The 13,175-nt window shown below is 34.0% G+C and overlaps 2 protein-coding genes and 1 pseudogene across 2 annotated transcripts; 2 read left to right on the top strand and 1 right to left on the bottom strand.

The window, feature by feature from the left end:
- Positions 1-787: 787 nt before the first annotated feature.
- Positions 788-3,591, top strand: LOC108485707 (beta-fructofuranosidase, insoluble isoenzyme CWINV1-like; annotated as a pseudogene).
- A 269-nt stretch (positions 3,592-3,860) lies between these two features.
- Positions 3,861-8,094, top strand: LOC108484509 (probable ADP,ATP carrier protein At5g56450). Its single transcript, XM_017788319.2, has 2 exons — positions 3,861-4,829; positions 7,246-8,094. The coding sequence occupies exons 1-2, from the start codon at positions 4,485-4,487 to the stop codon at positions 7,876-7,878; spliced, it is 978 nt and encodes a 325-aa protein (XP_017643808.1). The 5' UTR covers positions 3,861-4,484; the 3' UTR covers positions 7,879-8,094.
- Positions 8,095-11,291: 3,197 nt separating this feature from the next.
- On the bottom strand, positions 11,292-12,216 carry LOC108485989 (glutaredoxin-C6-like). The gene has a single exon (XM_017789821.2). The coding sequence runs from the start codon at positions 12,104-12,106 to the stop codon at positions 11,732-11,734; it is 375 nt and encodes a 124-aa protein (XP_017645310.1). The 5' UTR covers positions 12,107-12,216; the 3' UTR covers positions 11,292-11,731.
- Positions 12,217-13,175: the final 959 nt, after the last annotated feature.

Consider the following 13,175-nt stretch of genomic DNA (forward strand, 5'->3'; position numbering starts at 1 on the left):
ACCAATTAATCATAAGAACACATTAAATATATATAATATTAAAATAAAAATAGATTAAATTGTGAGTAAAACGGATTTTTAACGAGTTATATATATTAGATTAACACTATTCAATGCATTACAATTGTTTATCATGGTGTTATCATCAATTGTGAGTTAGTATGAGTTGACTTGTGACACCAACTTAATCGGTGACATAATCTATATACACAAATTTGATAAGAGAAAACAATTTATGTTAAAAGTTAATTTTTTTAAAGCTTACTCAAGAATTATTATTATTGTAATGGTAAAGGATTTATTTATAAATCCATTGAATATGAGTTTAATCTTTAGATATGTTAGTTTTAGTTATTTTATTTAAAAATTATATAAAAGTATGAAAAGACAAAATGACCACCAAAATAATAGTAATAGCTATTTGATGAAAGAGTATATTAGTCATTTCTTAACCTAGAGTTTTATTAATAATATAGAATCTTAAACATATTTAAAATTTATATTTTATTTATCAAAATATCAAATTATTTAAATTAAATAAAATTTACTTTTCAATATCATGTCTAAAATCGACATTTTAACTTCTCACAGTAATTTTTTACAGTAATGAATAACACTTGAAATTAACAAACCGCATTTTAAATTTATTATAGAAGTAGGGACTAAAGCATCATTAGACCCATTTGAATAGACAGATAAGAGGCACGACACGTGTTGTATTCCTTGTGTTTTTCGCCATAAAGTAGTGTTGATGTATTGAAATGGATAAGTTGCATTAATCAGAGTATTAAATTCATTAAACCTGGTTACCAAAAAGAAATTTTCGTCAAACCTGTCTCTATTGTTATTCAAAGTTTTATAACGACCGGCACTGTCCCATTTTCATCAATGAAATTAAAGTCGACTTTGCAAGACCATAAGATGATTCAATCTGACCTTCGAAAACTTCCTTCAGTATTTTAGTATAGCAACCCATTGAGCCATTGATGACTGACCTGAAACTGAAGGTTACAATGGATTTATCTGTTGTTTTGGTCGTAGGCTCCTGCTTTGGGTTGCTTGGGAATGGAGTTCAATCTGATAGAGATGATGAAAAGCTTCAATCTCTTCCACAGGATCAGCCTTATAGAACTGGTTACCACTTTCAGCCTCCCAAAAACTGGATGAATGGTTTGTTTCCTTACAACTGTGGTTTACAGTCTTTATCCCCTGTTATAGAGAGTTGACTTTGTCTTTGTTCTGTGTATGTGTGTGTTTTACATGTAATCTTCAAATGGGCACTTATGGCACTGCAGATCCTAATGGTAAAACTTTTTGTTTCTCCTGGTTATGCTTGTCATGTGTTACATGTTCTTCATTTGTTCTATGTATTGATTACTAGAAGGCTGAAAGTTCATTTCAGATATTCATGGAACTCTTCATATGAATAAACAAAGTCCCACCATTTAATTTTGTAATAGAAGTATGCAAATCTTCTAAAATGGATACATCTAACTCAGGTCCCATGTACTACAAGGGAGTTTACCATCTGTTCTATCAATATAATCCATATGCTGCAGTGTGGGGCAACATAACATGGGCTCATTCAATATCATATGATCTTGTCAACTGGATTCATCTTGATATTGCACTTTCTCCTGATGATCCTTTCGATATCAACGGCTGCTGGTCAGGCTCAACCACGTTCCTTTCCGTGGGAAAACCAATCATTTTATAGACGGGAGGTGTTACCATGAACCGCCAAGTTCAAAACTTGGCCGAGCCGAAAAACTTATCTGATCCTATGCTAAGGGAATGGGTAAAATCATCTCATAATCCTGTAATCACCCATGTTGATGGTATGGACTCAGAGAACTTTAGGGATCCTACAACTGCTTGGCAAGGTCCTGATGGATTACGGAGGGTCTTAGTTGGGAACGAGATGAATAGCCACGGAAGGGCACTGCTATATCGAAGTCGAGATTTTGTTACATGGACACAGAGTAAAGAACCTATTCACTCATCCACAAGGACTGGCATGTGGGAATGTCCTGATTTCTATCCAGTTTCCATTGATGGAAAAAATGGAGTTGACACCTCTTCACTTGACAAATTCAGAAAACATGTTCTCAAGGCAAGCTTCAACAGCAGCGATCACTATGTACTAGGAAATTACACGGCCGTGACAGATAATTTTTCGGTTGACACTGATTTCTTGGACAATGGTTCAGATTTACGATACGATTATGATAACTTCTATGCTTCTAAGACATTTTTTGACAGTGCCAAGAAGAGAAGGATCTTGTGGGCCTGGATACAAGAGTCTGACAGTACAACAGATGACGTCAAGAAAGACTGGTCTGGTCTACAGGTAATATAACCTTTAATCATACTAGTCACAAAATATGTTGAAGATTCCATGTTTTCTAACAATGGTGATGTTTGTTTTCAGTCATTTTCCTCGAAGCATTCTACTTAGTAAAACTGGTAAGCAATTGATTCAGTGGCCGGTGGAAGAGATCGAAAAGCAACGTACTGTTAATGTCAGATTCAAGAACAAGGAACTTAAGGGTGGATCTGTACTTGAAATCTCAGGCATTACAGCTTCTCAGGTGTAGCTTTATTTCTCAATTGTGCATAATGCCCAGGAATCTCATAAAAGTGAAATATTGAGTTAACTATCTTGCCTTCATGCTGCTAAAGTCCGATGTCGAAGTTTCCTTCAATTCGTCCAACTTAAAGGAGGCTGACTTATTGGATCCAAGTTGGGTTGATCCTCAACTGCTCTGTAGTCAGAAGACAGCATCGGTTGGAGGCAATATTGGACCATTCGGAATACTGGTTTTAGCTTCTAAAGACTTGACAGAGCAAACCTCAATCTTCTTTCGCGTTTTCAGAAGTAATGAAAAGTATGTAGTGCTCATGTGCAGTGATCAAAGCAGGTCATCTCTAGAGGAAGGACCCAAAAAGACCATTTATGGAGCTTTCATTGACATAGACCCTCTTAATGAGATGATTTCACTGAGAAGTCTTGTATGTTATATCTGCTTTAACACTTCACTAATAACATTTCAAAGTTTCCTATAGACTGATGCAATTGGATTCCTAAATTGCAGATAGATCATTCTATTGTGGAGAGCTTTGGTGGGGAAGGAAGAGCTTGCATCGCTGCCAGAGTTTATCCCAAGCTGGTCATTGATAACCAAGCCTACCTATATGCATTCAACAATAGCACTTTTGATGTCAATATCTCAACCCTCAATGCTTGGAGTATGAAGAAAGCTCAAATAGTTTCTTTCACAAAAAGAAGAAAGCCACATCTGAACTGAAACAAGCAAATAGAACCATATTTATAACTTTTCCTCCAATTTCCAGTCGCCCATTTCGTCAAACACATTGCTAGTGAAACCTCTTGAACTATCTCATCTTTTCTCCACCTTTCATATGTAGAATTTTACAAATTATGGGTATCATCAATTGCCTATAACAGAAGGCAAATGGGACACCCTTTTTTACATGTATTGGCTTCTGTTAACAGCTCTACGAAGGCATCATCTTCCAATCTATCTTCAAAGTACTATCTAACACAAGCAATTACATGCTTACCACTAAGATTCCATTTCTCACTGCTGTTAATGCTTGCTTTTTTGCAATTGTATCGCAAAGCATCTTTCCCAAAACGCTTGTATTACATTTTTCATGCCTAAAAAATACCCACATATTTGGTACCATAGAATTGCAAACTCATATCCCTTTGTTCTGTTTCTAGCATGACAACATCCACCCACACCCCCTTCTTTCTTTAATACTAAACTACTTTTTTGGTAATGAATCTAATCATAACAAAATATATATGCGTGTGTGTGAGACAATTCAACAAGCATACTAATAAATAATCAAATCCTAATACCTTCCTTTTTAGAACTTTTGAATCTTACCCTTGTTTGATTAAGCTAAATGTGCTGAATTTAAAAGTCAAAAGACATAATTAAGGAATCCACAGTTCTTCCAATGATATCATAAAAACTAGGATTAAGGTACCACTTGGCAAAAGCTAAACGGTTTGTTTAACATTAATCTCAATAATAATGAAGAATCTTTACTCAAAACTATGAAATAAAAAAACTAAAAAAAAAAAAAAAGAGAGAGAAACCTAAGTTCCTTCTGATCAAACAACCGTATTGGGAAATGATCCGCGTAGGACAAATTTCGTTATTTTACCCCTTTTTTTTTTTTGGGGGGGGGGGGGTGAAGGGGAGGGTGGCAGTGGTAGATGCGAGATCAGCATTCACAAAGCTTAAAAGCAATAGAAGCCCCCAAAGATTAGCTATAAGAGGCATCTAAGCTAAAACTCTGTTTTATAAAAGCAGAGCAAATTAATATTGTCCCCTGAATAGGCAATGCTTCAATCATTTTAGCGCACTATTTTTTTTGTACTCAGTAGAAGAAAATAGGGTTTCTTTTTTCTTTTTCTTGAAGCAAAGAAATTTTGGGTCTTCGAAGTTATGAGTAAAGAAGAAGAGGACGAAATAGAAAACAGGGGAGGAGGGTTGAAACCGGCGTCGGGGCCGTACAAATGGCTGGCGAGCTTCCACCGTGATCTAATGGCGGGAGCGGTGATGGGTGGCGTGGTGCACACGATCGTGGCACCGATTGAGAGGGCGAAGTTGTTGCTTCAAACCCAAGAGAGCAATTTGGCTATCGTGGCGGGTGGGAGAAGGAAATTCAAAGGGATGCTTGATTGTATCTTCCGTACGGTTAAAGAAGAAGGTATTCTTTCTTTATGGAGAGGCAATGGGAGTAGTGTTCTCAGATATTACCCTTCTGTTGCTCTTAATTTCTCCCTCAAGGTAATAATTTCTTTTCTTTTTTGCAAATTTGTCATCTTTCCCTTCCCTTTCCATTGGTTTCTTGGTATGAAGTGAAATGAAAACATGTGATTTTCTTTTTGGGGGTATTTATAGTGAATCTTTGTCAAGGTTGTTAATGTTCTTGAGAGGAGATGTTCCGTGCATGTGAAATGAATGATAAAAGGTTTCTTTGAGATGATGTGATGTTATTATCTTATGACATGGGATGTTGGTTTACTCATGGTATGCTTTCCATGTTTTGCTATGTTAGAATGTAATTAATGCGTTCTTGCTTTATAGACCGTGCTTCTCATGAAAATTTACATGAAAGGGAAAGAGACCTTATTAATCTTGCTGTTTCTTTTTTGGTTCTTATTGCTATTTACTACAGTCATGATTAAAGTAGAGAACTTAAGAATCCTATTACCTGTGATAACACCTTGGCCTCGGAAACTGTCGTCATTTGAGTCTTCTTTATATGTCTTTGGTGAGTTTGTTAAACATGCTAGTTGGTAACAGTTGGTTCTTTTGGCCTGCAAGTAGGCTACAAATCCTTTAGGCATGGATAAACTTACTGGTCTCATTTCTATTGCTCAACTACCATTGGGTGCTTTCTTGCTAATGTTTCAGTTTTACCTGAAGATGAAGCTTTTTGTTCTCCTTACTGATTTTGGCATACAAGAATTTTTGGCTGTAATCAATCATAATAGAGTATGTATTACTCAGACTAAGTCTAGACTTCATTTGTGAATAGGGGATCAATTATAGAAGGCATGCAATGAATTGAGTAGTTTTCATCTTGTTTAGTTATCTTAGAGACTTAGGCTTTGATAGAGAGTTTCCTCAAAGGATCCAGGTAGGATTTGGATGGAACAGGGAAATGTGTCGGCAATCTTATCTGGTTATGAATTCCGCGGAAATTTGAAGGAAAATGTTACGGGATAGCAATCAAACTAGCGATGTTGTATTGGTTGCAGTGTTGGCCTTTAACTATTGAGAAATGCAAGAAAACCAAATGGATGTGGCTGAGACTGGAGTGCTATTCTAGATGTCTTTATATATACTGGAAATATGATTAGGAATTTAAGTATAAGGAAAGAGATGTAGTCCTGAGTAGAGTACAACGATGTAATATATCCAGCTAACCAACTCTACTTAATGGAGGCATAGTTTGTCATGTTAGGATTATTTGCGAGTTCTATTATCACCTAAAGTTTATGCATGGTTGAGAATAGTTGAAGTTGATATCAGGCTATTTGTGATATAGTGTAAATTGCTGGAATTGAAGTTTTTGGCAGAAAATGGATGGAATATTGTTTAGGTGGCTCTGAGGATTAGTATGAAAATAAATATGTGGGGTATAATATGCCTTCATTACCTGGTAAGGCAATAGAGGGTTACCCTTTAAGGCCATGGCAGATGAAGAGGGTACGAGCCTTTGTATAGAAATTCAGCTACTCTTAATATGGTGGTGCTTTACTGTTTTGGTTTTGTCATATATCATAGGACTATATATATTATATAATAAAGCACATGGCTGATATTTAATATAATCTGAAGAGATAAAGCTTTCTGAACTTCAAAAGAGATTCTTTTTTCATGAAGATTTGTGTTCCACCTAGAAAGATGTGCATGTTAGCAGTTACCTGGAGATAAAATTGAAAGTTTACAAGGTTGTGTATACTGTTAGAAGAACTAGTCATAGTACTATTGATTATAAGGTTGTTGGAACTAAATTGAAAGTTGTCATCAAATAAGAACCTAAGCTGAAGATTTTTTCTACATGTATGTTCATGCTTGTGCCTGGTTTGCCTGTTTCTTCTATTTTTTGTTTCTTTGGTGAGGCACATTAATCAAATCTGATCTCAAAGATAACCATAATGTCGGAATACTAGGGACAGATAAGGTAAATTGTTCCTGAAAAATCGGCCTGATTGGTGTAATGACAACTCTGGCTGTAAGTATAACTATAGAGTTACTTCTTGGACGAGCATTAGGAGTAGGTGACATGAATTCGCCTAGCTTATTACCAGTTAGCCATCATTGAAAAGTTCAATGAGATCACTTGATAAAGGACTTTGAGACAATCTATTTGAATTCAGATAAAATTTTACTTTGATGGTAAGCAAGCTCAAAAGTCCGCTAGGGGAGTCCCCAAATATTATAACTTGAGACTTAAATATAAACTAGGAGATCTAAGGTTTGAATCTTGGGGATCAAAAGGGTAGGATTTATGAGATAGTAGGGAGTTATCTGCCTTTCATGTAAGGCACAAGGCCTAATGGAGCCAGAACAAAAGTTCAAAACCAGTGCCTCAAAATCGAAAAACATATGCAACTTTATGGTTCTAATATTATAACGCTGAGTAAACTTACAACATGTGCGGTTGTCATTTTACTTGCATCTGTTTATGCAGGATCTGTATAAAAACATATTAAGAAACGGTTATTCTGAAGATGGTCATGTTTTCTCTGGAGCATCTGCTAACTTCATTGCTGGAGCTGCAGCTGGTTGTACAACATTGATCTTGATCTACCCTCTTGACATTGCTCACACCCGCCTTGCTGCAGACATTGGAAGAAGCAATGTCCGTCAATTCAGAGGAATCTACCATTTCCTGAGCACCATACGCGAAAAAGATGGGATACGAGGAATTTACAGGGGTCTTCCTGCTTCTCTACAAGGGATGATTGTTCATCGGGGTCTATATTTTGGTGGATTTGATACTATAAAGGAAATCTTGTCTGAAGAGTCCAAAACTGAGTTGGCATTATGGAAACGTTGGGTGGTTGCACAGGCTGTGACAACATCTGCTGGATTGTTGTCATATCCACTTGATACAGTTCGGAGGCGGATGATGATGCAATCTGGCTTGGAACAACCGATGTACCATAGCACACTGCAGTGCTGGAAGATGATTTATAGAACAGAGGGGGTGAGTTCGTTTTACCGCGGGGCACTATCTAACATATTTAGGAGCACTGGTGCTGCAGCCATCTTGGTTCTATATGATGAGGTCAAGAAATTCATGAAATGGGGTGGATTGTAGGTGGAAGCAATTTTTGACAGTCTTTCTTTTTTGAGCTAAAAGGATTAGAGTAGAATGAGATTCAGGATTTACAACTGGAAAAGGCCTTGTAAAACTGCAACTGAGATTGATACTATCATTACCATGTTGTTTACTAGATGACATTCATTTACCACATTGGTGAACCTCACCATGATTTTGCTTGACGAATAAAAGAGGAAATTGTTGCTTGTCGAATTTGTGTTCTTTTGTTCATAGTTTTTGTGAGTTTTATGCTGTTCCTTTCTGATTCAGCATTCACGTCCCAAATGTCTGCTATATTCTTACAGATATCATAGAGCCAAAACCACATGAATTTGCTTGCTTGTTGTGTTACTGCTGCTAGTTCATCTGATGGAAAGTTGATATATATATTTGTGTATGTATGCATGTATATGATGCCGGGGGGGGGGGGGGAGAAATTGCAGCAGAAGCAATACTAAAAATAAGAGGAAAACAAGTCTGATTGCTTCTGTGTTGTTGCATGACATGCTTTTAATCAAAAGATCAATTCAGGGCCGTATAAAAGGTGGCATTTAGCTTTAGGATCAGCACTTAAAAAAGTAAATCAATGCTTTTATAGAACCAAAGTTGGAGTCTCATCAATGGTTGTATTCGGTGAGTGATCTACAAAAACCACTCCTAACCCTCCACTTTCTGATATGCCTGGAAAAATTCCAAAAAAAAACTTATAATGAACCAAAATATAATGCAAAAGTTATTTTCTTTTAAATGAAAAAGCAAAAATTCATGTTTTATTGCTTTTTAAATGATTTTTCAAGTTTCTCTTTTATCAATTGAACTTTCAAATCAACTAAATTTTGATTCAAACTATTGAACTGATGACTAGGATCAGACTTATATAACTGTAATTTGAGTAGGGGGGTTGAGAGGCATAAACAATGGCCTAAAAAGGAAGAATAAAATCTGGGACCGAGTAGGTAATGAAAATTTTGACAATAATAAACATACATGCATTGCGGATTTGCAATTGCATACACATCAAGTAAAGTGGGGAACCCATAAAAGAAGCCAAAGCAAAACCCTGACCTCACCCGTCCATGAAAAGAAAGAATTAAAGTTGCTTTTACTTCCACTAATTAAAATATAGAAGCAAAAACATAATTTTGTTTTTACTATTATTATTAATCATCCACAAATTGATGATTTATGAAGAATCAGAAAGAGATTCTAGAATGGGGTCCATTCATCAACACCATATTATGGTTGGCAGGTGTAATAAAAATGATCCCCAAGTTAAGCCCCACTCTTTGATTCGTGGGTTTCATGAATCATGCACTTTTTTCCAAACCCTACGGAATTTATTTATATAAAAGTGGGTTCCATTATGTTGGCTTGTTAGAGCTTTAACCCCATCCTAGTTTTTTCTTAATTTGGAAAGATACCTCCTTGTTGCTAAAATTTTGTTATTAGTCCCTGTATCATGTATAAGTTATGAATTTAGTCTCATATTTTAATTTGGTCAATTTAATTATTAAAACTTTTAAATTGCCAATTTTAGTTTTATATATTTTTTATTTTTAAAATTTTAGTATTAATCTAAACAGAGAAATTAAATATATTTGGTTAAATTCTACTATTATACATGTCTTTGTATCTAAATTATAAATTTAGTTCACATGTTTCAATTTATCATTCTTAGTCTTATTGTCATTAAACTAGAAATTCATAGTCTTTAAAACCACAAATTTAAAACATAGATACGTATTTAAAAATAACATACAATAGATAATGAAACGTATGGTTTGAAATTAATTAATCATAATAGCTCATGAAATTAACAACATAAATACATCAAATTAACAACACTAAATGTACTACAATTATTTATTATGGCGTTGTCATCAATTGTAAGTTAGTGTTAAATTGACTTGTGACACCAACTCAATTAATAATATTATTAATATATACAACCCATGAGAGATAATAAATTGTGCATATTAAAATAAAAAAAGTATAAAATACTTCAAAATAAAGTTTTAGTTGAGTGGTAAATTTAAGGGTATTAATTTAATTGGCAAGGATTCAAATTTCATCATATGTATATTTTTATTGGTTTTTGTTAAAATGAAAAGACTAAAACACTTTGAATAACATAACATATTTTAATTACAAAAGGATATTTCTATTATTTTCCTACCGAGTTGGTGGCCTCATTAAGGGTGACACCAACTTAGTAAAACACTTAAATAATACTAAAAATCCTATCATATGCATATGCATGTGGAAACCACAAATTTAGAGCACAAATGTTCATTTAAAATCACATACTATAAATAATGAAATGTATTGTTTGAAATTAATTAATAATAACACATGAAATATGTACGTTAATAAAATGAAAAAATATATTAAATTGTTTATCATGGCATTGTCATCAATAATGAGTTAGTATCAAATTGCCTTATGACACTAACTCAATTAACAACATTAGTAATATATACAATGATAAAGGTAATAAAGCGTACATAATAAAATTAAAATGTATAAAAATATTAAAATAAAGCTTTAGTTTGAATGGTAAAATAAAATTTTCATTAATGTAATTGCCATGGGCTCAAGTCTTACCATATGCATATTTTTATTAGTTTTTTAATATGAAAAGACTAAAATACCGTCGAATAATATTACTTATTTTAATTACGGAAGGGCATTCACATAACTTCTAACCGAGTTGATGACCCAATTGAAATAAATGACTCAATCATGAGCTTAAATAATAGTATAGATAAGAAATAGAGTGACTAAAGTTCGATTTAATTTAAAAAATGATTAAATTTTAAATTAAAATAATAAGTTAATTGCACCAAACATCCCTAAACTATGACCCTCATTCTACATTGGTCCCCAAACTTCAAAATGTTCTAATTGAATCATCAAACTATCATGTTATATCAATCAGGTCCTTTTATTATTGAAACTGTTTATTTAACTGTTAAATGTCATAAAATCTTATGTGACATAATTTAAAATGAAAGATTTAAAAAAAATAAATATTGTAAAGACGGCGGGGGAGAGAGATTCTTAGAGGAGAAAAATAAATATTTCAATCTTATGTGACACAAGATCTCAAGTCACATTTAATAATTAAAATAACGATTTTAATAACGAAAAAACTAACGATAATTTGAATATGTAATAAAAATATTTTAAATTTTGAACAATTTTTCCAAAGCAACTGGAATAAATATGTAATATAATTTACAGCTTATTACCTCCTTAATTTCATCTTTCTTGGTTGGTTCTCAAGTTTCATCTAAGCATGATTTTAATATATATATATATATATATATAAGAAAAATTAATTAATTATTAGTGTAATAGAAATTATTTTGGACCATTTAAGTTTTAAATTTTGAGTTGGAATTTTTATTTTTAATTAAAAATAAAAAAATTGTTGTAAAAAAAATCCCAATCCCCCCAAAAGCCATGTAAGAATCTGAATTCTTAAGGGGGGCATTCTAAAAATAGAAAACCCAAATTTCTTTTTTCATCTATAACCTAACGGCAGCAAATATCAATGGCTCTGATTGCTCAATAATTGGCAATGGACCCCCCATTCCCCTCATTGCCCATTGTTTCTAACTCCACAAAGCTCAAATCCCCCAGAACTCTTACTCATTTGACCAGCAAAGCTAATAGGGAGCGAAAAACAAAAACAAGTCTAATTCCTTCTGCAATACTTGAATTTAAGATTTAAACCCAAAGGAAAAGGAAGCAGAAACTAGTTACTTCTCATTTGGAAGTGGCCTGTCCCAATATTTAAAATAAAAAAACTAGTAAAATTGGTTTATATTATTTATGTGTCTATATATTATACCAAGAGAACGCCAACTTCGACAAGCTTTGGGACGAGGTGACCACTAAGGTGGAGAGCGACGGGGGATTCGAGCCCGCCGACGCAGGTTCCGCCAATGAAGACGGCGGGGGAGAGATTCTGAGAGGAGATGAGAGTATCGTGGGACGGTGATCGAGGGAGGGAAGCGAACTCATGGTCATCGAGTTCGATGACAGTGGGGTGAACCCCGATGGTGACCAACAGCTTTTTCATGACGTGACACATGCAACAAAACGACCTGCTGAAGATGATGAGGGGGTGCTCCGATATCAGCCTCCTGATCCGAGTCTCCGCCGTCTCCTCCTCATCTATGGAAAGGCCGCTGCCGCCGCCTGCGGTGGGGCTACTCATAGTGGTGGATGAAAAGAGAAAGAAGGGTATGATGGTGGGAGTGGATCAAAAGCTTTGCATCCCCAAAAAACAACAGAGGGAGCTTTATTGTGATTATGGTAATGTCGAGTGGCAACAATTTGTTAAATATAAAAACAAGAAAGCTTTTGGGTTTGGGTTGGGGGCAATGCTTGCTTACATCATAAAGTACTGTCTTATATACCATCTCTTTTATGTTGTGGGATCTTGGGTTCTTTTTTTTTTTTTTTTTTGGGCGTGGAGAATTTGGGATTTCTCAAATAAATAATAAAAGCTTTAAAATTTTATTTTCTCTTTCTACTTTGTTTAGTTTAGTAATCTTTGTTAAATGTGATATTAATTAATCAAAAATTATATATGATGTGCTGACAATAATTAGATTTACAATATTATTAATGGATTATGTGAAAGTTAATAGATTTAATTAAGGGTTAAAACTTTTAATATTGAAGTTGCATTTTATTATCGAAATGTAAGATTATTTATATCCACATAATTATAAAAATATAAAATTTATTATAAAATAAAGAGAGATTGAGAGAATAAAGACCAAATAAAATATGAAAGCAATAGAGAATGCACTTTATTGATCAAAACGGATGATTACAATGCTTCATCAGCCTCTCTATTTATAGGCATAAGAAGTATAAAAGAAGTAGAGATCTAATTCTAATGACTACTAGAATTTAAAATACATCAAAACTTTATCTTCATCATGATGGACATTCACTTAATAACATATTCATAACACTCCCCCTTGGATGTCCATTAGTAGATAATGTGCCTCATTAAAACCTTATTAGGAAAAACCCTGTGAGATAAAAACCTTCTATTACAAGCTGCCTTGTTAAAAACCTTTACCAAGAAAACTCAATGGGATAAAACCTTGATTAAAGGAAAAGAGTACAACTTGTTTTTAGACTCCCCCGGATGGCAACATTACATTACATCTTTGACTCGATAGATTCCAATCTTGTTAGTAGTCTTTCAAATGTTGAAGTTGGCAATGCCTTAGTAAAAAGATCTGCTAAATTATTACTAGAACGAATTT

The sequence above is a fragment of the Gossypium arboreum genome, chromosome 6 (genome assembly GCF_025698485.1).
Source record: "Gossypium arboreum isolate Shixiya-1 chromosome 6, ASM2569848v2, whole genome shotgun sequence".
Classification (NCBI taxonomy): domain Eukaryota; kingdom Viridiplantae; phylum Streptophyta; class Magnoliopsida; order Malvales; family Malvaceae; genus Gossypium; species Gossypium arboreum.

Excerpts from the sequence above, each read along its gene's own strand:
- LOC108484509 (XM_017788319.2), top strand. The coding sequence starts at position 4,485 with ATGAGTAAAGAAGAAGAGGACGAAATAGAAAACAGGGGAGGAGGGTTG. Across the intron at positions 4,830-7,245 it reads CTCTTAATTTCTCCCTCAAG|GATCTGTATAAAAACATATT; the intron begins GTAATAATTTCT and ends CTGTTTATGCAG.
- LOC108485989 (XM_017789821.2), bottom strand. The coding sequence starts at position 12,106 with ATGAGTAGCCCCACCGCAGGCGGCGGCAGCGGCCTTTCCATAGATGAG.